Genomic DNA, 22,877 nt, shown 5'->3' with positions numbered 1-22,877 from the left:
TTCACCTTATTTTTTTGAGATAAGCTCTTTTACTGAACCCAGAGCTCACTTACTAAGCTAGTCTGGGTGTTCAGTGAGCCTCAGAGATCTAGCTGTCTCCAATGTGTGTACCACCACACCTGGCTTGTTAAAAAATATGTATGGATGCTTTGTCTGTGTGAATGTATGTATACAACATAGGTGCCTGGTACCCATGGAGGGTGGTGGATCTCCTAGAACTGGAGATATGGACATCTGTGAGCTGTCATGTAGGTGCTAGGAATTTAACTTGGGTCCTCTGCAAAAATATGTATACAAAACAACTGAGCCATATTACCAGCCTTTAAAAGCAAGCAAGCAAACAAACAAACAAACAGAAAAACAATATGTTTCTTAGAATCAAGATCAAACTCAGGTCCTCATGCTTGCCAGGCAGTACTTTAATTAGTGGAGCCATCTCAACCTGGGCGTGGCTTTGTGTTGGGGTTGGTCTGATGCTACTATGTATTCAAATGCTGATTTCAGTACCCCAAGATCTGGTTGCCTCAAGAAGAGGTACTAAACCCACTTTTGTTGTGCAAATCTTGCTCCCAAGTTAATTGGTCAATAAAAGGCTAAAGCCTGTGATTGGGCAGTAGAGAGAGGAAAGAGGGATTTCCTGGGAGGGAGAAAGAAACTCTAGGAAGAAGAAAGTCACATGTGCGTGCCTGCAGGCCTGAAAAGTATAGCTAGCCAAGTGACTGGATGGGATTAGGTGGTCAGATTAATTTAAATGAGCTAATTGAGAGTCTGCCTAGCTAAGACTGAAGCCTGACTAAGGAGTAACTGCCACTGTATTAATTTCCAGCATTAATTAATATATACAGAATATTAATAATTTTTTTTTTTTACAGCTTTGGGCCTGACATGATGCCGTAACTGGGTAGGCTGAGGTGAGGCAGGTCCTGGATTATGGAGAGAACACGATGCTTTAAAGCAACTGTAGTGAGACTCTGTGGAGCATGCCGGGGTGGGGACACTTCACAAGAAGAGGGAGGAAGAGGGGGCTCAGGTGACTGCCCGTGGCTAACCACAAGAGCTGGCCAAAGCTGACTCTCAAGGTCATGAGTCCATCTACAGAGCAAACAGCCGCAGTACAAGTCTCCCAGGGCTGTTCAGCAAGGGACGTGAGGTCCCTTTTCAATGTGGCATTTGTGGACTGTGCTCTGACCAATAATGCATTGTGCTGAAGAGCAAGAAGCCCCTTCCTTCCCGAAGCCCAAGATTCCGTGTGTGTGATCAATGCACCTACTCTGACGGTAGAGTTCAATAAATCGCTTCTGATACTGTATCAGCTCTGCTCGACTGGGCACTTCATCAATCTTGCGATGCAAAATCGCTATTTCTCGATTTCTTCGTGCCTAAATGCAAAGGGACAGGGAGAGAACACTTGGTCATAGGCTGTATTTGTCTGCTCATCACAGCTGAGCCAGCCACAAAGACACACATTCCTCTACTGGCCTGAGGTCCTCACATGGGACTGTGACTGGCCAAGGACAAGCAGTGAAAGGAGTTAAAGATGACAGGTGCCATCCCACTGCCTCTCCAAATGTGCTCTGAATTCCTCCGCTTGGAAGCCCACAACTAGCTTCTGAAAGCCTTTTCACAGGGAGGCTAGACTGTCCACTCAGGTGTGTAAGAGACAGCGGGTGTCGCATGAGAACCGCACCACTTAGCTTCTGCACGGCTGTCTAGACCTCAGGACCCGGGCTGAGTACTGCTGTTCTCCTGGGCCTCCATTCCTCCTGTCTGTGGCCCCACAGTCCTGGGTCCTGCTTCTCTTTTGGTAGTAGGAACCTATCGCTAATTTCCAAAGGAAACACAGCCTCTAAGCAGGAAACCTACTCTTGCAACCAGGTGCTAAGTCTAGTCTACGCAGCTCTGGACACAGGATGCAGCCAAAGCTCCTTATGAGTGCAGGGCTGACCTCGAGTGTCTTCACGGGAATCTTACGGTACAACCATTGGACGTTGGAGGTGTTAAAAGTTACATGTGCCTATCTGCTTGCTTGTTTCCTGGGCACATGCCGTGATGGGTGGTAGAATTCGGAGGACAATTTGTGGACGATCTCCCCACCCACCATGTGGGTCCTGGGACAAGCTCAGGCTGTAAAGGATGGAATCTGCCTCTAGGTGGAGACGTGCCCTTGTCTCCTCCCTTACGGGTTAGTCCAGACACAGGGCGGGTCAGGGACCAGGCCAGGGGACTGCCTCCAGGGCTCTGCCCGCCCGCCTTCCTCAGTCCACACTCAAGAGTGTTAACTACTCCTTTTTCTTTTCTTTGTCCTCTGCTTTCTAATGCTGGCAAGAGCCTGACTACACTTTAAACTCGCAAACTCATGCCCTTGGCCGTTAACTCTCTTTCTGAGGCGCCCCTCCCTACTGTATGGCTGACCTCTGCATTAGTCTTCCCACTCCTCCTAGGCAACCCTGATCACAGCCTGCCTGCCTTGAGGTTTTCCTCTTAAACTCTAATTAATAAGTTGTCCTTGAGCTTCTGTTGGAGTCTGTTCATAATTTCTTTTATTAATGAAGCCAAGTACCCCATGAGGAAACCACCATTTCCCTAGCATCATATGATGGCTCTGCTGGACTCCCTGAGATTTCTGGTGACCCTTCTCTCCTGACTTCTAATTCTTTAATGGGCAGAGGAAGCAAACCTGGTCCTGAGGCCCCACACAGCACACACTTGTCAGCAGGCATCTTTACCCTGGGGTCTATCTCACACCAGCACTCATGCTATTATACCTTGTGACTGTGCCTTTGTTTCTAGAATGTTCTGCATGTGTGAGGGTGCTTGTGGACACACCGGCTGTTCATCAGCATTTAAATTTGCTCAGGTCTTTGCTGAGCTGTACCACCATGCAGCCACCAGCCTAGTGTCCTGACAGCCCGGCATGCTTAGTGCGTCTGCCCTTTAAGGCTCAGCGCCTCCGCCTCTCTCCTTTGACAAAGGTTGTATATCCCAGCTCCCTCCCAGTTGTAACATTCCTTCCAGGAAGAAGTGAGGAAGGCTGCGGGCTGGGGCTCAGGAAACTCAGGAAGTAAACAAACTCCACATTCTAGGAAAGCTGAAATTTACAAGACTCACTAGGTCCCTCCCCAAGGAAGCAGCAGACGACTGCGGTTGGAGGACACAGGCCAGCCATGATGTTTAGGAACCACGTCAAGGAGACTGCCACGCATCTAGTGGCCTGCAAATGGTGCAGGAGCTCCAGGGGTACACTTTCATGAGCTGTCACTTGTGTTATGGAGGGAGGGCTTGTTGGTGTCACCTTGCTCTGTGTAAGTCAGCCCTCACCGACGGTCTGGTCAGAAGTCACTCCAGTAAGAACTCAGTGCTTCACTCTTCTGATTCACCGTGGGTTCCCTAACTGCAGTCATTGGGAGTATGTGTCTTGTATCTTGCCAGGAAAAGTCTCACTTCTGAAGTTTTCTGGGGCATGGGTGAATAGTGGAATCCAAGCTTCTAGCTCCTTCAGTCCTCAACCACTTGCCATATTGAAAATAGATTCTTTTCTTAAATAATCTATTGTGGGGCGGTAGGCTGTGAGAAGCAGCTGGGCGCCTGGTCGAACACAGGCCTCAAACCCTGGACCCTAATCAGACGGCAGGCATTCAGTTCTGCTCCTGGCTCCTGGTTCCTTTCACTCAGCTTCAGCCCTCCACAGCCCCTCCCACAGAGAGGTCTAAGGCCATCAGTCATGAGGAACAGTGCCTCAGGCTCCCCCACATGTAGATGAGGTATCTCCAAGTTCTCAGACCAAGCCAATAGGTGTTATCTGCTGCCAGACCCTGACCCACCCCAAAACTGTATAAAAGAACTCTATTCGGGAGAAGTAAAGGAGTGTGAATCATCCCATTGTCTGAGAGTTTCTGTGAAAAAAGCTGTAACACTTGGGAAGAGATCTGCTCTCCCGAAGCACCTTCAGGACCCTCCCCTCCTTGCTAGCTAGCCAGCACCTCACCAGTGCAGCCTGGACCGGCTCAGCGCAGAGGGACAGGGAGGCGATCGATCTCCCCTCCGATCTCCCCTCCCTGCTCGCACTCTGTCCCCTTGGCCTGGACTCCCCCCGCACCCCCAGGCTGGACTGGAGATCATCGTGGGACGCCCTCCGGAACAGGGAACCACAATCTATCCTGATTATTCCCTCTCCTTCTACTTATTTTCTACTTCCTCTTCCCTCTGGATCCATTCCTTTTCTCTCTCATTAGAACAGAACAGGCTTTTAAGAGATAACAACCAAACATGACAAAAATAAATACGATAGAGCAAAAACTAGCATATCCATGTTTGATGGCAACCCAAGCTGTCTGAGCAGCCCTCAGCTCCTCTCCCATAAGCTAGGGTTGAGTCTTGGGTCTTGCCCACATGCCCACAGCCCTAGCTACCTTCTCCACTGCAGACTGTTCTCCAACCCAAACTCTTTTGAGTTGGAGCTGACGCCAATCATTCTTCCCACAATGCTACCTGATGGGTTACTGGACCCCTCAAGTTTTTCATGTGTGCAACGTATGGTGTTCATATGTGTGTGGGAGCTTGTGTACACATACACATGGACACATAAAGACCTAAAGTTGGAGGCAGGAATCACCCTCTGTCACTCTTCCACCTTATCCACTGAGGTAATGTCTGCCTCTCAGTCACACCCAGGGCTCAGACAGGACTAGTCATCTTGCTAGCCAGCTTGCTCTGGGAACCTTCTTGTCTCCCTCTGAGGGCAGAATTCCAGGTAGGCCACCATGTGCACCTGGAATTTGCATGGCTTCAAGAGATGTAATCTCTGGTCCTCACCCTTGCAAGGCAAACACTTTTTAAGCTGCTGAGCTGTCTTCCAGCAACCCAGTCCAGACCAGCAGAGCTTTTACTGACACTCTCTTCATACTGCCACTCACATCCCTGCTCCTTTATACCTGTTTCCCAGTGACCTCCACTTCAACCTTGATCCTCCTCTTCCTCTCATCCCACTGTCACTAAATTCCATTAGACGAAACCCTCACTTTCCCCTCCACTCACAGATCCTGCTCTACTCACAGATCCCACTGCCTCTCCTTAGGCCAGGCCCTCAGCAAGCCACTGGCTTCCTTGTATCTTCTAGCGTGGTCTCAGCCTTTCCCCAGTAGTGGCCTTTCCCACATAAACAGCCTTGCACTTTGGCATATATGGGTAGATCTTGGTCCCAGAGGGCAGGTCTTCCCAGTTCCTGCTACTGGGATCTGATGCATTGTTGAATATGTAAGAAGTAGCCAACGAGGGTCTTCAAATAGCAGTAGGGCTCAGATTGTATTAATTCTATGTACCTTTAAATATTTACATTTGGTTTTGCTGAAGGCTGAGAAGCCATCTTTAAATATTTGAAGGGTAGTCATGCATGGCGGTGCATATCTATAATCCCAGCACTTGGGAGATGAAGGCAGGATTATCAGAAGTTCAAGGCCAGGCCAGGCTACACACAAAGTTTGAGGCCAGCCTGAGCTATAACACTTAAAACATTAAAAATCAGAATAGTACTCTTATATGAAGTACATATTTGACTCATCTGGATTTAACCAAAAGTCTCACAAAATAATTAAGAGCCAGAAAGATGAACATAACCACTCATAGGTCCCTGGAGCCCCCTGGCTATTCCTACCAAAGCTTGGCTTTCCGGGAACCCAGACAAAGGAAAAGAAAGTGGCCCAAACCAACATGTAACACAAGGCCAAGGATCATTTGTAGATCTGAATCTTCATGAGGCAGGCAGTGGCAATACAACAGACTCAGAAATACAGTATTGGCTGTGCTTAGGCTTCGAGCTGGCTTTATAATCTCCCTGCTCCATTTGTGAAGCTACGCTCTCAAATCTCTAGTTAGTAAGGAGACCTGAACTTGAATCCTGCTTCTGGGACCGACCTGAGGCTTGCCTTTGGAGAAACAGTTAACCTACTGAAAGTTATTTTTATCACTTTATGTGTATGGTGTTTTACCTGCATATATATGTATGCCTATGGTGCCTAGTGCCCTTGGAAGGCAGAAGAGGGTGCTGGGTCCCCCAGAACTGGGACTGAAAGATGGTTGTGAGCAGCCATGTAGGTGCTGAGAATTAAACCTGGGTCATGTGGAGGAGCAGCCAGTGCTCTTATCTGCTGAGCCATCTCTTTAGTCTCCTCCAAATTTTATTTACCTTTTTAATAATCTGTACTTGTGTTTGTGTGAGGGCATGTGCACATGAGTGTGGGTACCTGTGGAGTTCAGAAGATGGTGTCAGATGCCCTGCAGCTGGAGAGGTACAGGTCGTGAGGCAACTGATGTGAGTTCTGGAAACAGAACTTGGAACACGCAGAACTACCATAATCATGACACTAATCATAGCAATCTGCACACAGGGTGAAGTTCAACTCCAAATAACAATGCTGAGAGTAACAGACACTTGTGCTGCTGTCAGCAACTCCTGACATCATGGCATGACTGGTTCAGTGGGAGCAGTGAGCAGGTCCTGGCCACACTAGCTCTTACACACCTTACACACCTCCATCCGGTCCCAGAACACTCATATCAGCCAGGCTTATCTATGCACCCCTGGTCCTTGTGGACACTCACCTGTAGTAACCGGATCTTGTACAGCTTCTCTTTTTCCATGTTGTACCGTCTGTCCAGGTCCTCCTAAAAGTGAGAACAGGCCACAGATATCTAGAATGGAACTTCCATTCTCTGACAGGGTCTCTGAAAGTTGGGTACATCTAACTATATTCTCTCAGCTTGAGTTCCTTGTCTCAAATGACCAACTATAGAAGTTCACACCTGAGAGATACTTCCACATCATATCCTAACACCTCTTCCTTTATTAGGATCCTGGATGAATCCAGTCTTCTTTTCAGAAGAAAATAGTTACCTATTATTACTCTGGGGGAACATATATGTGCCACAGTAGAATTGTGGAAGGGAGAGGACCACTTTGTGAAGCTGGTTCTCTCCTTCCACCTTACATGGATTCTGGGGATTGAACTCATGTCTCCTGGCTTGCAGGACAAGTACTCAACCTGCTGAACCACCTCACCAGCCCCTAAATGCAATGTTCTTAAGTGAGTATCTCCTCTGGGCTCCTGCAGCTCCTACATCTCACCCTACAACAAAAGGGAAACAACTCTTCTGTAAGAGTCTGTTTTCCGCCAACACTGATTTTCTGTTTATGTTTCTGACTGGACCTGGAGTATCCAAAATTATGTAACTAGTAACCCTTCGTGTCGAGTAACATAAGGAAGAGAAAATCAGCCTCTTGGTTTCAGTAGCTATGCAGTATGTGTGAAAAGATGCCTATGCAAACATTTTCACCATTACAGAAAGTGCTTTGGGGACAGAGCTAAGCATAGGTGTGGCTCTACACTGGAACAAGGCACAAGAAAATGGCTGGATAGTCTGTTGTCTCAGAGAAAATTACAGAAGGGACATACATACAGAAGAACACATAGAGCACATGCATATAGGTTCCTGCACAGGGCTCAGCTATAGGTGACATCTAACAGGTATCACTGGAGTTCCTTGTAAAGTCTCCTAACAGGTTATGAAGATCACCCTTAAAGAACCCTGCTTAGTGGCCCCTGCATAGCTGATCCTCTTCCTTTCTCTTTACATATGATAAGTACTGTTCTAACTCATAACTAGCGTCTGCAAACTAGAGCATGCCATGGAAAGCCTACAGCCTTTGAGCCATGTCTGACTCTCTGCCTATTTCTGTAAATGGAGTTGTGATGGAATATATTTGTGTCCATTGATTTCTAATACATATGGCACATTGTGATCACTTACAATGTTCATGCTTGAGAACATCCAATCAAGAAAATCCCTCGTAATATTTTAAGTAAGATTATAACTGTGTTGAGCTGCAAGCTGGATACACCTTACGCATAGTCAGTATGGCCAACTAGAGCAGTGCCCTGCCATAATACAGCAAAGAAGGCAGTTTCCCCTCTATATCACTCTGTAGCCACTTGAGGCTCATGTGGCTAACACAGGTGTCTTCTAGAGAAGGCAGCAGCATAGACTATACAGAGGAGGCAGCGGCACAGACTATACAGAGGAGGCAGCAGTACAGACTATACAGAAGAGGTAGCAGTACAGACTATATAGAGGAGGCAGCAGCATAGACTATACAGAGGAGGCAGCAGCACAGACTATACAGAGGAGGTGACAGCACAGAGTAAACAGTACCCTGAGAAAGCTGAGCAAGAACAGAAAGGAGGCTGACACATTCTCTTGGGACAATGCCAGTCTCAAAGATGAGGAGACACTTACATTGTGAGTCATGGTGGAGGTCAGGGCACCCTGCGGTTCTCCACTGGAGATGGTCTGAAAGGAAGGAAATGAGGTCAGCATGTTTTCTCAGTAAAGGAGCAGAGAGACACAATAGATGCTCTTAATCATGAAGCCATCTTTCCTCAAGCTTAGCTTTTTACACAGATGCAGGGAATTTGAATTCAGGTGCTCATGTTTGTGCAGCAAATACTCACACCCAATGAGACGTCTCTCCCACCCTGAGGAATACATATTTATAGGCCCAGCTCCAGTAATGTGGCAGTGTGTCTTGGAAAATGATTAATGGTTGGTGCTGAGAGATGTCTACTCCAGGCTTGCCTTAGCTGTTGCCATCTTTAAACAGAGTAGCTGGGATAAGGAACATGAGACCCTCCCTCTCCCCAAGATATGTAAGAGGTCAACCACTGACTAAAGTGGGGCTCTCCATGGCACAGCTGCCCATAAGTCACCAGGGACCCATTTTGAAGTTGCCTGTGAGCCACCGAAGTCCCTGTAACAATCCCCAATAAATGTATTATATTGGTTCACCAGACATAGAACCCGTCCTTTGACCTGGCAGTGCCCTTTCTCTCTGAGTGAATGGAGGTTTCTTCATGTCCCCCCAGGAAGAGTCATGCCACCAAACTGCTGCAATCCTTCCACACAGCAGCCAGAATGCAGCTGAGGGCTAACTGAAGCCTTTACCTTCTCGCCTGGCGCTCTCTCAGCTTTCAGGGCCTCAATGTCCTGCTGGAGCCGAGCCATCTCTTCCTGCAAAAGCAAAACCTTTACAAAGCTCAGGGAAGCCACCGACTGGACTGGAGGGTAACTGTTAAGCCACAAGTAGTTTGTATTTACATTTATGTTTGTGTGCATGTGTGTAAATTCATTCTCATATTGCACACCTTATCATATGTGTAGAGGTCAGAGAAAAACCTATGGATTCAGGTTTTTTCTTTCTACTGTGTGCATCCCAGAGACTGAACTCAGGTTGTTAGCCTTAGTGGCAAGCACTATTACCTGCTGAGCCATCTTGCCTGCCCAATTTAACTATTCAGTGTAGATATTCCTCTCATTAGTTGGTGCTAAGACAAAAACCAACAGGGAACCAGGCGTTCTGCTCCCGCTGGCAAGCTCATCCCTTTCTGAAAAAGAACTCGCCCAGCTTGCAAGGGCAAAAATCACTTTACCCACAGAGTCACCTCCAGAGCCTGAGTCAACCTTTAACACTGCACTGGCTAGTGTGTCCCAGCATCACAGGGTAGGGAAGCCAAGCGTCAGCAGAGCACTCCTGCCTGTCACCAGCACCACACAGCACTTACCCGGCAGTGCGCTTTAAACTCCTGCTCCTGGCTTTTCAGACTTTCATTCATGGCCACGAGTGCTCTCAGGTTCTGCAGAATGCTGAGGAGAGACCAGACAATGGCACAGGGCAGGCAGGCCATTAAGATGTGACTTTATGAATCACTGCTGAAGCCACAGTGAGAATACAAAGAGCTACTTCTTAATTTCTTTTGTTTTCCCCATGGCTGAGACGGGAGTGCCAAAATGGCCACAATTTCCAATTCTAACTATGTAATGTACTTGGAAAACAAAAAACAAAAAAAACCCATACATGACAGGATTCTAGAATGACAATGTCAACTCTGGAAATATCTAGGAATGTTGGTGGTACTCAGTTATCATTTATCAGTTATCATTTATTCAATTGTATTCAGAGTAAGCATAGTACCAAAAAACGTGTGTGTGTGTGTGTGTGTGTGTGCGTGTGTCTGTGTGTGTGTGTATGTAGGCTAGAAAATAATCTCAACTGTTGTTCTTCAGGTGCAAGCCTCTTATTTTCTTTGAATTAAAGCCTGTTTTTACATCTATTTATTTATTTATTTATTTATTTATTTATTTATTTATTTTGTGTCAGTGAGTGTGCTCATGTAGTGTGTGGGGGAGGGAGTCTGAGGAAAACTGTGGGAGTCAGGCTCTCTCCTTTTACCATGTGGGTTTGAGGAAGTGAACCCAGCTCATCAGACCTGATACACAGGAAGCACCATGGAGCCATCTCATCAGCTTGTTCCTCCTGTGTCTCGGTGGCCTGAGATGTAGCCTGGCTGGCCTGCAAGTGCCAAGAGCTTTGCCTTTGCCTCTCTGTCTCTAGGATCACAAGGGTATACCACCATGCCCAGCCTTTGCAGGTTGGACCTGGGACATCAAACCTAGGTTCTCATACTTAAAATGCAAGCACCTTACTAAGCCCCTAGCCCTGTCTCATTGTTTTTAAAATCAGAACAGCTCTGCTCTCTGATCTAGAGGAGGGCTGAAAGAAAGGCGGGTAGGTCAGTGCAGCCCAAACAGCTCAGTGAGCATCAGGGTGATATTATCTGAATGGGAATGGAGCTCCAGCCGATGACCTCTGGCTATTCTGTCCCTTGATCAGAAAAATCAAGCATCAGATACTGCAGCCAGTTTCCTCCAAAAGATGGTGGCACATGCGGAAACCCTTACCTCGGGTCGGCTTTGGCTTCTACTTTCTCCAGGGCTGCCTGCTCTTTGTCTAGTTTCTCACCATGATTCTTCAGCTGCAGGAGAGAGCAGGGTCATCATTGGCTATGGGACTTAAAAGCAAGCAGGAGGGTGTGCTCCATGAACCACCCGGCTTCCTCACTCATTTTGGGTAGATGACTGAGCCCACTGGGTTTGGTTGTGCACTGAGAAGATAGATGGGTCAGACAGATGAGATAGAGGGGGAGAGGTGCCAGGGAGGTCAGAATCAAAACCTGCTAAATACTGCTCTGGTATTAGAAACACTGGTGATGACCTCACAGTGCTGCAGACAGAGGAGGGAAAACAAACGGCCTTGGAGCAGGAAAGGGGGTGGGGATAACACACACACACACACACACACACACACACACACACACACACACACACGGGAAGGGGGAAAGAAGAGAAAGACTGGGAGAGAGAGAAACTATCAGAAAACCACTGTCATGGCAGGGCTGAAACTTCCCAGCCTCTTGGATGGTGTTTTGTGTCAACTTGACACAAGCTGGAGTCATCAGAGGAAAGAATTTCAGTTGAGAAAATGCCTCCATAAGGTCAAGCTGGAGACAGGCCTGTAGGGCATTTTCTTAATTAGTGATCAATAAGGGAGGGGCCAGCCTGTTGTGGGCGGCTCCATCCTTGGGCTGATGGTTCCATAAGAAGGTGGGCTGGGCAAGCAGTGAGGAGCAAGCCAGTAAACAGCCCTCCTTTGAGCCTCTGCATCAGCTGCTGCCTCCAGGCCCCTGCCCTGTTTGAGTGCCTGTCCTCATTTCCTTCATCAATGAATGGCAATATGGAGATGTAAAATAAATAAACCCTTTCCTCCCCAACTTGCTTTTTGGTCATGGTGTTTCGTCACAGCAAAAGAAACCCTAACTAAGACAAATTCGCTAGTGAAACAAATCTTTAAGAAAATGCAGATGGTGATACATAGCAATATACTTTTGTATGTGGTGCACAGATATATTGCCTGTGCATGGTGTGCACGTGGAGTCAGAGGCTGAAGCAGAGAAGTCTTTCTCCAGTTTTGCTTCTCTACCTTAATTTTTGAGACTGATCTCTCACTGAAATAGAAAGTCACGATTTTCACTACTGCCTAGTGAGCCCCAGTGCTGGGGTCCCAGTTACCTAGACAATCTGAGCATAGGTCATTATGCAGCAATCACTTTACCCCTGAGCCATTTCCCCACCCCTACTACTGTTTCTGTCTTGTTTGTATGCACATCTTTTACAATGATCTAGGGAACAGAGTCTAAGATCACGGCTGTGGTGACCTCCTGAAGCATACAAAGCAATATGCAGAAGTGGGCTGAGGGGATGGTTCAGTGCAGTGTGCAGATGTGGGCTGAGGGGATGGCTCAGGGCAGTGTGCAGATGTGGGCTGAGGGGATGGTTCAGTGCAGTGTGCAGAAGTGGGCTGAGGGGATGGTTCAGTGCAGTGTGCAGATGTGGGCTGAGGGGATGGTTCAGGGCAGTGTGCAGATGTGGGCTGAGGGGATGGCTCAGGGCAGTGTGCAGATGTGGGCTGAGGGGATGGCTCAGGGCAGTGTGCAGATGTGGGCTGAGGGGATGGCTCAGGGCAGTGTGCAGATGTGGGCTGAGGGGATGGCTCAGTGCAGTGTGCAGATGTGGGCTGAGGGGATGGCTCAGTGCAGTGTGCAGATGTGGGCTGAGGGGATGGCTCAGTGCAGTGTGCAGATGTGGGCTGAGGGGATGGCTCAGTGCAGTGTGCAGATGTGGGCTGAGGGGATGGCTCAGTGCAGCACCTGCCCACAAGCCTGATAACCTGACTTCAATCCCTGGAATCCACATGGTGGAAGAGAATCAGCTTCCACAGCTGTCCTCTGACCTCCACACTGTGCTGTGGCATGCTTAACAGCCCGCCCCTGACACACACACATGTTAAAGAGGGAATGTGCACACGTATGTAGAATATAATTGCTATACAGTTAAAACAGTCATAAAAGATTCAGAAGTACTGGCTGTAGTGACTACCCTGCAGTGAGTCGACAGATGTGCGTTACAGGTGTTCACTTTTTGTGTTTTGTGAGGTTCTGAACCTTGTGAATACGTGACTCATTCAAACAAAACACAAGTTTAAAATGTTCCTAGTTAAAAATGGCAATATGGCCAGGTGTCTCATCAAACCCTCTCACTTCAAGTCTCCAAATAATCCAGGCTATGATGCTAGAACAACGAAGTGGGTTAGCTCACAGGGAACAGACGGAAGTCAGCTACGGAGCGCTAGCCAGCGTAGGTGGGAAGAATGAACGAACGGCCTGTGTTAGGAGAGCGAGTGAGGTTGGGTCAACAAAGCAGTGAAGCCTGACTGCTACACAGGAGAGAGCATCTGAGAGCCCCAGATGGCTGGCAACAGCAAAGAGAATGGGAAGTTTCCCAGCTTTGAGGATCTCTTGCCGTCAGCTGATCTACCACATAGAAGGCAGCACCTTTCCCCAGAATCAGTGGAGGCAAGCTGTCGTGATGGCTAATACTGACTGTCAACTTGACAGGATCTATTAGCCCAGCTAGGTCAGCCTAGCTGACCTGGGAAAGCTTGTGAGGTTTGCTTCATTAGGTTCACAGAGCTGGGAAGGCCCACCCTATAAACAGGAGGCACCACCCCTGAGGCTGGTGTCCTACACTGCAGAAAAAGGAGAACAGAAGACTGAGCACTGGCAGTCGTCTGTCTGCTTCCTGACTGGATAAGGTTCCTGCTGTCTCAACTTTTCTGCCACAATGGACTGCATTCTTAAACTTCCAGCCAAACTAAAGCCTTCCTTCCTCAAGCTGCTTCCTGTCAGGGGTTTTGTCAGCAACAGGCCAAGTAACTGTGAAGAGTATATAGTAGTATAAAGAGATGTCTGCGGGAAGCCGACAGAAGGGGCTATCATCCTTGCAGCCATCTTGAGCCATATACCCTGACAAGAGACTTGTTTACAATAGTCTACAACAGCAGAGCACACTCTGATAACATCTTGTTTTAGATACCCAGGATTTTCCCTTGGGTGTGTGAGACTTAAAGGCGTGACTTAAGGTGTGATTTAGAGATAAGACTTAAAGACGTGACTTAAAGGCGTGGCTTAGAAGTGAGACATATAAAAGGTGAGAGGCAGACAGAAGAAATTATTAGATACTTGGATTAGACACTTGACATTTGGACTAGACACTTGGAAGAAGTAACCTGGAACTGGGAAAGAGACTAGCAATTTAGGACTCGGATTAGGACCTGAGACTAGGGACTAGGAACGCGAGACTCGGGACTTGGACTAGGAACAAGGGACCTGGAGAGAAGAGAGAGACGGAAGAATAAACGGGATTGAATCACACTCTGTCTGGTCTCCACTCTTCTTGTCCGTCCGTCCTCACTCTCTCTCTTGCTGAACCCCAACCAGTGGACTGGAGCAGCTTGGGGCAGTGCGGGCTCTAACAACTTAGCCCCCAAGGCTTTTGGCAGTTCGAGTTCCAACACTGATAGAGCGGTCCCTGACATTCTGGCCCCCAAGCGTGGGGCAGTGCGGTTCTCAACAGATGTCGAGAGGGAACTTTAAACCAGATGAACATATAACCCAGAGTCTTCAAACAGTGGAAGACAGGTAAAAAAGTGAATCAATTTATAAATGAATTCTGACTAAAGAAATAGCTACAGAGCAATAAACACTTTGGATACAATGACTGCCCACCTACAGAGATCTGGGAAGACAGTGCTCATTCAAAGGGAACTAGGAATCCACCTAGGGAATTGGAGCTGTGACTGGTAGGCTTGTGATACAGAGACATACGTTAGAGCTGGTAGCCCATGCCACTAATGCGGCAGCCAGCTAGTGTCCAGCTTTCCTGGGGTGGCTGTGTGGCTGGCTGTCTCCATGAATGTCATGTGCTATCACTGTGTATATGTTCGCCATATCTTGGAAGGACAGGGTTCATAGCAATAAAAATTAGGTCTGCATCACGCGAGGGCTCAGCACGGTCACGTCTGAGCAGCGCTGCTGGTAGAATGCCACGTGCATCAGCTGGTGTGCGTGTGACAGGCTCTGTCCTCAGAGTCAAATCCTCAGCAAGGAAGGAAGTGTCCTGGTGGTGCATGACCCATGTCATCAGTTTATCCACACTGCGATCTGACCTGCGAGCAGTGACTGTGGGCCCTGAGGTCACAGTGGGGATGGGGGGGGGGGTCTGCTTACCTCTGTCAGTGTTTTCTTCCTGTCGCTGTACTTTGCTTGGAGGCTGCTATGATTCGCTTGCAGCTGTGAGTGAGAGAAAAAGGACACCTGCTTGAATGGAGTCCTTTCCTCAGTAAAAACTTTGATGAGACCCCTCCTTTACAACAAGAAAGTGGAAACCTAGATTGGCTAAAACTGACTTAAACTGAAGGACTTGCATTTTTAATACACATTTACTTATTTTGGTGCTGGGGAGTTAATCTAGGGTTCCATGCATAACAAACACAGGGTCCTAGACTGCAGAAAATTAGCCACACCCATATGCCAGTGTGGGGCATGTCCGTGGCACCAGGACTATTCGTGCTCTTGCAATGCTGGCCAAGGCTGTCCACATGGGACCTGGGGAACTGAACTTAGGGCCTGCTGCTCACACAGCAGCCCTTTCCCTACCGAGCCATGCCTCCAGTCTGCAGGTACTTTATTATCCAAAGACTGTCCCTGAGTCCCACTCTCTACTTTCAAATTTTCTGTCTGACTTCCAGAAGAAGGAATAAAGGTCTTCCAAAAACAATCCTACTATCACCAAGAACTATAAATGACCTCCCCAATATCTGTCTTAAAAAAAAATCAATTGGGGCTGATGAGACAGCTCAGGCAGTAAGGTACTTGCCACCAAGTCTGATGATGCAAGTTCAAGGCCCAGGACCCATCTGGTTCCAGCAAATTACATTCTGACTTCCATGACATGTGCCCTGCTCTCTAACTAAACGAGAAACTGTGACCTGGTTCTCTCAGTCTCTGCTGTCACCAGCTTATCTCCTGCACCTGCTTCCTAAAGTCTGGGCCTCCCTGACCCTTTCTGTTCACATCTCACATATAAGAACGACAGGCAGCAGCAAGCCACTGTGTTGCCCTGCCAATTAAGGTCAAAGTCTATCACTGTCTGGATAGCCTTCTGAGCTCGGTACAATATGGAGGACTCCTTCACTGGCAGGGATTCCCTTTTTCTGACCTTGTCTGGGGAGTTCAACACTCCCCACAACCCCCAAAATCACACCTCTACCTGCAGATGGCACATAACCTGAGTTAGATTACAGGTTCACTTTCCTTTCTCCTGGTAAGAACCCTTCAGCCAGCACCTGAGATCCCTGAGCCGCTTCCCCATGCTAATGAGGCATTCGGTACCTATGACCTTTGCCCACTTTGGATAGTTGGACCCTGTCCCCAAAATTATGTAAGCCTTGAATCACCCCGAGTAAAGCAGAAGCTGGTCCCTGTGTCTCGTATGTTCTCACAGGCACTGCCCTGCTGCGACCCCCTGTGGCTTCCACAGTCCCAACACTGACCTCCTCAGCATCTCCACACAGGCCTTCCATTCAGCCAGTGTCCTTTCATCTCGCCAGACTCAGTCAGCCATGACCTTGGGCTCAGCTAGTTCTATTAGTTACCCAGCTCCCCAGACTTCCCCCTCAAGCCCTCACCACTATAACTGAGTGACGGATGTTTCATTTACTGCAGGTCTCCATTACACCTTAGGGTCCTGGCAGGCAAAACCCTGACCTCCCGTTAACATACACAACACTACACATGAGTGAAGGAATACCACTCTGGCCCTGTGCATTTTCACATCTGTGTATGTGGGTATTCACACGCTCATTAGCATGCCTGTGCACACATGCAGGTTCCTGCAGAGACAATAAAAGGGGGTCAGGCCCCTGAAGTTATAGCCAGTTGTGAGCGACAGATGTGGGTGCTGGGAGTTAGAATGCATGTCCTCTGCAAGGGCAAAAAGAACTCCCAGAGGCTAAGCCATCTTTCCTGCCTTGCTCTGTATCTCCTGTGACAGGGCTTAACCCTTTCCTATACAGGGCCAGCAGTACCTAGTTTAGGTATGTGGGCCATTTGGTCTCTGTTACAGCTGTTCAACTCTGCTACAGCAGCTTGAAAGCAATCACAGAAAAACAGGCAAGTACACAAGTGCTTAGCTGTTCCACTAAAACTTTACTTATGGGCATGGGGAGAGCTGAGGGGAAAAGCACCTACTATGCAAGCCTGAAAACTGAAGACTGGATCCCCAGAACCCATGTGAAAAGCTAGATATCAGTACTAGATATCAGTACCTTTAATTCCAGTGCTTAGGAAGCAGAGACAAGGAATATCCCTGGCAACAGTTTGCTAGACTAGTCAAAATGGTTCAGAGAGGCCTTGCCTCAGGAAATAAAATGGACAGTGATCAAGGGCAGCACCCAATACCAGTCTGGCGTCTACATACCATCAGGCTTACGTAAGCACATCTGTATACAATTACCCTCCCACACCTGCAACACCCATACATGCACACGTCACACACACACACACACACACACACACACACACACACACACTTTATTTATAAAACACACGCAGCTACACTGGACTGACACCTGCAGTATGCCTGTGCCAGAGCCTCCTTTGGCCAGTTTACCACAAGGCTCTCATTATCACTATCTCCCGACTTCTCCCCTCTTGGAAGAATGGTCATTACCTCGAATGGAATTAGAAAGACACTCACCTCTTCCAGATGTTTGGTCTTCTGCAGAATCTGCTTATTCAAGGAAATGACTTTCCGCTGATGCAGCTGGGAGGTTCCTAATTTCTCTGGACTTTCTTCAGAGGACAGCTCAGACTGCTGTGGGCAAACCCAAAGCAGACAATTACATCATCTCCGTTCAGGCTGTGTGTCCCTACGCAGTGTAAGCAAGGTGGTTCTGGGTAGCCGGTCACAGCCAGCCGGGGCATCTACAATGTCCTGCTCAGAACCAAGATCTAGACAGGAAAACTTTGACAACAACTAAGGCAGACTGCTTCAGAGCAGGGAAGAAGAACACAAGTGCAGGCTACCCAGCTAAGGTCATGATGAATCAATCACCCAGGCAACAGAGGGTCCTGAGTGGGGGGACTCAGGAGTCTTAGCAGTTTCTTTATAAGAATATCGGGAATCATGCAGAATTACAAGCTGGAGCTAGAGAGACGTCTGAGTGGGTAAAAGCACTTGCGACCACACCTAATGATCCCCCAAAACTTTGGTAGAAGAAGACTCCTATAGGTATAGGCTGTCCTCTGATCTCCACGTGTATGCAGTGGTGCGCATGCAAACACACACACACACACACACAAAGAGACACACACATACACATGTAAATAAATGTAATAAAAAATGAAATAAACCATAAACGGATTCACCTTCAAAGTTTTATAAACATATAGTTACAAAGTCTAGTCATTTCCAAGCATGTATGTATATATGATAAGCAGCAAGTCCGCCCACTCATCTCTCCCCCTCCACAGCCACTCTCTCAACTATTTCCTTCTTCATCCAAAAAGGAGAAAGCTGCCAAGAGAAGGCAGGTAGTAAACTTCTACAATGGGACACATGAGGAGGGGACGAGAAGGCCAAGCAGACACAGACTGTAAGAACGGAAGGCAGGTAAAGGAGAGATTTCTGGGTAGTGTCACAGCGTGAATGACTGACTACTACAAAGGAATGGTGCACAGACAGAAGCAAGGGCTGAAGAGGGATGGCTCCATAGTACAGGTGCTTGCCAGCCCCCGGCCCAGCACAGTGGAGGAAGAGAACTACTCCCAAAAGCTGCCCTCTGACTCACATTGTGCTCCCCACCTCTGCTAGTCCCACAAACAGATAAATGTAACTTCTGTGTCTTTAAAGGAAGGAAGCAGCTTGGTACAGGAAGTTCATAGATGCATCCAGCTGGGCAGTGGTGGCTCACACCTTTAATCCCAGCACTTGGGAGGCAGAGGCAGGTGGATTTCTGAGTTTGAGGCCAGCCTGGTCTACAGAGTGAGTTCCAGGACAGCCAGAATACACAGAGAAACCCTGTCTCGAAAAACCAAAAAATAAAATAAAATAAAATAAAATAACAGATGCACCTGTCTTAATACCCCTGGTAGGAAGTGGAAGAGCCGAAGAGACAGCTCAGCCATTAAGACCACTTACTACCACTGCACAGGGCCCTGGCTCAATTCTTACCACCAAGATGGTGCCTCACACTCTTTGTAATGCCTGTTCCAAGGGATCTAATCCCTCTTGTGGCCCCTCCATGGTTACCAGGCACATACAACTTATAGGCCAAAACACTGATAAATCTTTTTTAAAAGGAACCCTGGGAGAAGTTCTAAAGAGAAGCAGCAGAAAGGTCTATTTGATGGAGCAGCAATACTCCACTAGATAGCTTGACTGAACACTCAGATAGCCCTGCCGACCCACGGCCAAGTAAATCAGTGACTTCCAGTCTGTGTGCAGACCTGCCTGGCACTCACTGCCCCTGCGTGCTCCATCAGTGCTCACGTGCTCGGGAGTCTGGGCACTGCAGCAATGGGAACGAGAGATGGCAACAAGGTGGAGAATCTGCACAGGCCCAAGCTCTACTTATCTTGGTAAGGCTGGCCCTGAATGATCTATACCACTGTTAAGAGACAATGAAGGGTTGTTGTTGTTGCTTTGCTGTTTAGTGACTCTGGAGTTTGGGAATCGTGTGCTGGGTATGGCCACAGTGAAGAGCCAAGAGGAATATTCTGTATACTATAGGCTGACAGGCCGGAAAGGAAATAGAGAACCCTTGGGGCTAGACAGCCCAGCGGGGGTGTCAGGGGCATACACCCTGCTTCCACAGAAGAGCAGAGTTCAGGTTCCAGCGCATGACTGTGCCTGGCAGCTAACAGCCACTGTTAACTTCCGCTCGGGAGCTCTGCTGGCTCCGGCCTTTGAGAGCACCTGCATGCACAAGCGTGTACATGCACACACAATAAAAAAAGGGGAACTAAACATTAGGTATCACAACCCAGCACTTCAGAAAATGCCCCCGACATGCTCATGTGATGGTTAGCATTCACTGTTAGGCTGACAGGCTCTGGAATCACCTTGCCTCCACGTAGGCTTGGGAGGGGAAATACTGATTGGCTTAAATGATGTAGTAAGACCCACATTAAGACACTCAGCTTGCTGGATTTCTGGAAACTGGAGTTAACATTTTAAGATTAATTTTGCATACATTGAGGTACAATCTATAGCCTGGGGAAGGATAGACTCTTTCTGAACTACTTGAGGGTAGAAGAAAAAGGGCAGGAGGGAATCTTCCTAGTCCAAATAGCTTCAAAGCCAGAACTACAACGAACTCACTGGACCTTACCCACTTTGACTGGCCCATCCTCAACAGTATTACTAATTTGGCCGTTTGCGGCTTGCACCTCATTTCTGAATGAGATTTTAATATCCAACCTGACCCCTGACCCTGCCCTCCAAAGAGCACAGGCACAGCCCAAGAACATTTCACATCACAATCTGAATTACATGAGCCTATTGTTCTGTTGGAATAATTCATTTCCCATCCCTGCTCCCCTCAATACAGTATCTCTGTTTGCCCAGGCTGCCCTAGAACTAGCGTTGGAGCTGAGGATGTCAGCCAGCCTCCACAGTCACAAGAGTGTAGGTCCATACTTGGTAGATGCAGTGCTGGAGACCAAACAAAAGCAAGCATTCCATCAATTGAGCCATATCTGCCTGTCTGTCCGTCTGTCCTTCCAATCCATCTGTGTGTGTGTGAGAGAGAGAGAGAGAGGGGGTGGGGGAGGGAGAGGGAGATGGAGACGAAGAGAGAACTGGTTTAAACTCACAACCCTTCTCCCTCCCATCAACGGCTTTTATAGTCAGTCTATGGAGTAAAAACTGCCTCCCCCGCCCCCCCCCAGTTTCTTTGCTCTAGTACATGCAGTTCACATGAAGCTATGCCAAACCATATCCCTAATATTTATTTACAAGAATCTTTCTTGAAGGAGACCAGGAGATATTTTGATATCTAGAAAAAGGATTTTCAAGCTATTTGGTTTCTCTCCTCACCCCTCTTCTCCTGTTCTCCTCACCTCCCTGATTGTTGAGGGAGGGGTTCTGGAAGGTTTTTTAACTTCTTTTAATAGAAATCATAAACGCTAAGGTGTTACCTGCAATCTCCATACCCATTTTGTCATATCTGTGCAGTGAAATTTCCTAGATGCTACATGTGATGTCACTACTCTAATGTTAACATGAAATACATAGATTATTATCCAGAAATGAATCAATCCATAAGTCTTCAGAAAATTTTAGGAATCCTTAAACAGGGTGCTGAAACTAAATATGTTGAGAAATATTTCTTTGTTCAAAGGGTCTAGTTCACTTGTGACAGCTATTCTTGGTTATCAACTTGATTTGGAATGAACTAAAACCAAGTGGCTGGGCATACCTGTGAGGGGTTTCTCTTGATTGGATTATTTGGGGGTGGGGCACACTTTCTAGTGGCAGCTTATATAAAAGACGTGGAAAAAGAAAGCTTTTATGTATTTGTCCTCACTCCTGCTGGCAAGTTCATCTATCCTGTTGCTGAAGCGTATCTTCACTGGTATTAACGTCTACTTCTTTGGGATTCTGATGTAAGCTGAAGACCAGCGGGGACATTCATCTCCATAGACTGAACAGTATTCTTGGACTTTCCATTGGAAAACAGCCATTGCTGGACTATGGACAACAATGGCAAACCTCAGCCTATAAACCAATCTAACTAAATCTCGTACACACACGCGCGCACACACACACGCGCACACACACACACACACACACGCACAGAGTTCTTTTCCTCAGAGAGTCTTGACTATTACACTTGATAATCTCCTCAGTTCCAGGAACTCCACAATTGACCCATTGCTTGGAAACAAAGGAATCGATAGAACCCACCAAAGGTTTTAGGAAGAATGAAAACATCTTCTTTCCAATCCACTCTCTCACTGAGAATCCTATAAATAGAAAATGCATGCACACAGGAAGAACCTTTAAGTCTTCAAATCTGTTCTATCTTTATTAGAATATGCTCCAAAAAATAGGGGCTTTCAAAATCTTTCTGTTAGTGCTAAATGAAAGTACACATGCTGTGGAATCTCTCTCTCTCTCTCTCTCTCTCTCTCTCTCTCTCTCTCTCTCTCTCCTTCATGTGTGGATATGTGCACCTGTGCATGAGGGTATGTGTGTGTGTGTGTGTGTGTGTGTGTACAAGCCAGGGGTTGACTCTGGGAGTTTACCTCAGTTACTGTCTATTTTATCTTTGGAGATAAAACGCACCAAAACTGCGGGTCCCTGATTCAGCTAGGTTGGTTGCCCAGCAGTTCTGGAGGAGCTTACAATCTCCATCTTCCTGTCTTCCTGTGATGGGATTACAGATATGTGCAGCTGCCTCCCACTTTTTAGACAGTAGAGAGCTGAACTCAGGTCTTCATGCTTGTGTGGTAAGCACCTTACCCATGAAGCCATCCCTCTAGCTTAAAGTTTCTTAAACTTTAAGTTTCTTAAAGTTTCACTTATAAAGTATTCATTCACATGAACTAAAACGGAATCCTGAGTTCTATCTCCATGTTGATACATTTCTCTAGTCCAAGTGAAATGGTGCTTCAGGAAGCCACTGGTCTAGATGGGAAGCCTTTGAACAAAGCAGTTTATTCTAGAGCTATACTGAAGAGTATTCTTAACCTTGACAATGAAAGTCTGATTACTACTCAAACATACTTTGTACTATATAATCTAAATTTTTTATTTCTCCCAAATTATCTTCCTAATAGCCAGGAGAACCCAGACTAAAGGCAGAAAACAGGTCCTTGAAGCATCCTATCTCACTTGACACTGGCTGGCTGAAATCTATGGCGGGCAAGCAGGCTTAAGAGGACCAAAATGCACCTTTAACAATAGTGTAAGTTGGTGAGATGGAGAGGACAAGACGGGGCTTGACAGTCAACCCTCCATGGGAAAAACTTTAAGTCCCTGGTATCTTAACAGTCTGTTTATAAAATACAACATCTGTTCTAAAAAAG

The 22,877-nt window shown here is 47.3% G+C and overlaps 1 protein-coding gene across 1 annotated transcript in view; it reads right to left on the bottom strand.

Annotated features, from left to right (window-relative positions):
- Ccdc93 (CCC complex scaffolding subunit CCDC93) overlaps positions 1-22,877 on the bottom strand; it is a 70,174-nt gene that overhangs the window by 8,673 nt on the left and 38,624 nt on the right. The window contains exons 12-19 of the mRNA XM_034513104.2: positions 17,542-17,658; positions 15,012-15,074; positions 10,789-10,862; positions 9,612-9,693; positions 8,995-9,060; positions 8,290-8,343; positions 6,598-6,660; positions 1,271-1,379 (exon numbers count right to left, since the gene is read on the bottom strand). Coding sequence (XP_034368995.1) covers positions 1,271-1,379; positions 6,598-6,660; positions 8,290-8,343; positions 8,995-9,060; positions 9,612-9,693; positions 10,789-10,862; positions 15,012-15,074; positions 17,542-17,658 — 628 coding nt within the window. The remainder of the gene's footprint in view (positions 1-1,270; positions 1,380-6,597; positions 6,661-8,289; positions 8,344-8,994; positions 9,061-9,611; positions 9,694-10,788; positions 10,863-15,011; positions 15,075-17,541; positions 17,659-22,877) is intronic.

The sequence above is a fragment of the Arvicanthis niloticus genome, chromosome 10 (assembly GCF_011762505.2).
Source record: "Arvicanthis niloticus isolate mArvNil1 chromosome 10, mArvNil1.pat.X, whole genome shotgun sequence".
NCBI classification, from domain to species: domain Eukaryota; kingdom Metazoa; phylum Chordata; class Mammalia; order Rodentia; family Muridae; genus Arvicanthis; species Arvicanthis niloticus.
Note: the sequence above shows the minus strand (reverse complement) of the source record. Positions and strands in the feature narration are given on the sequence as shown.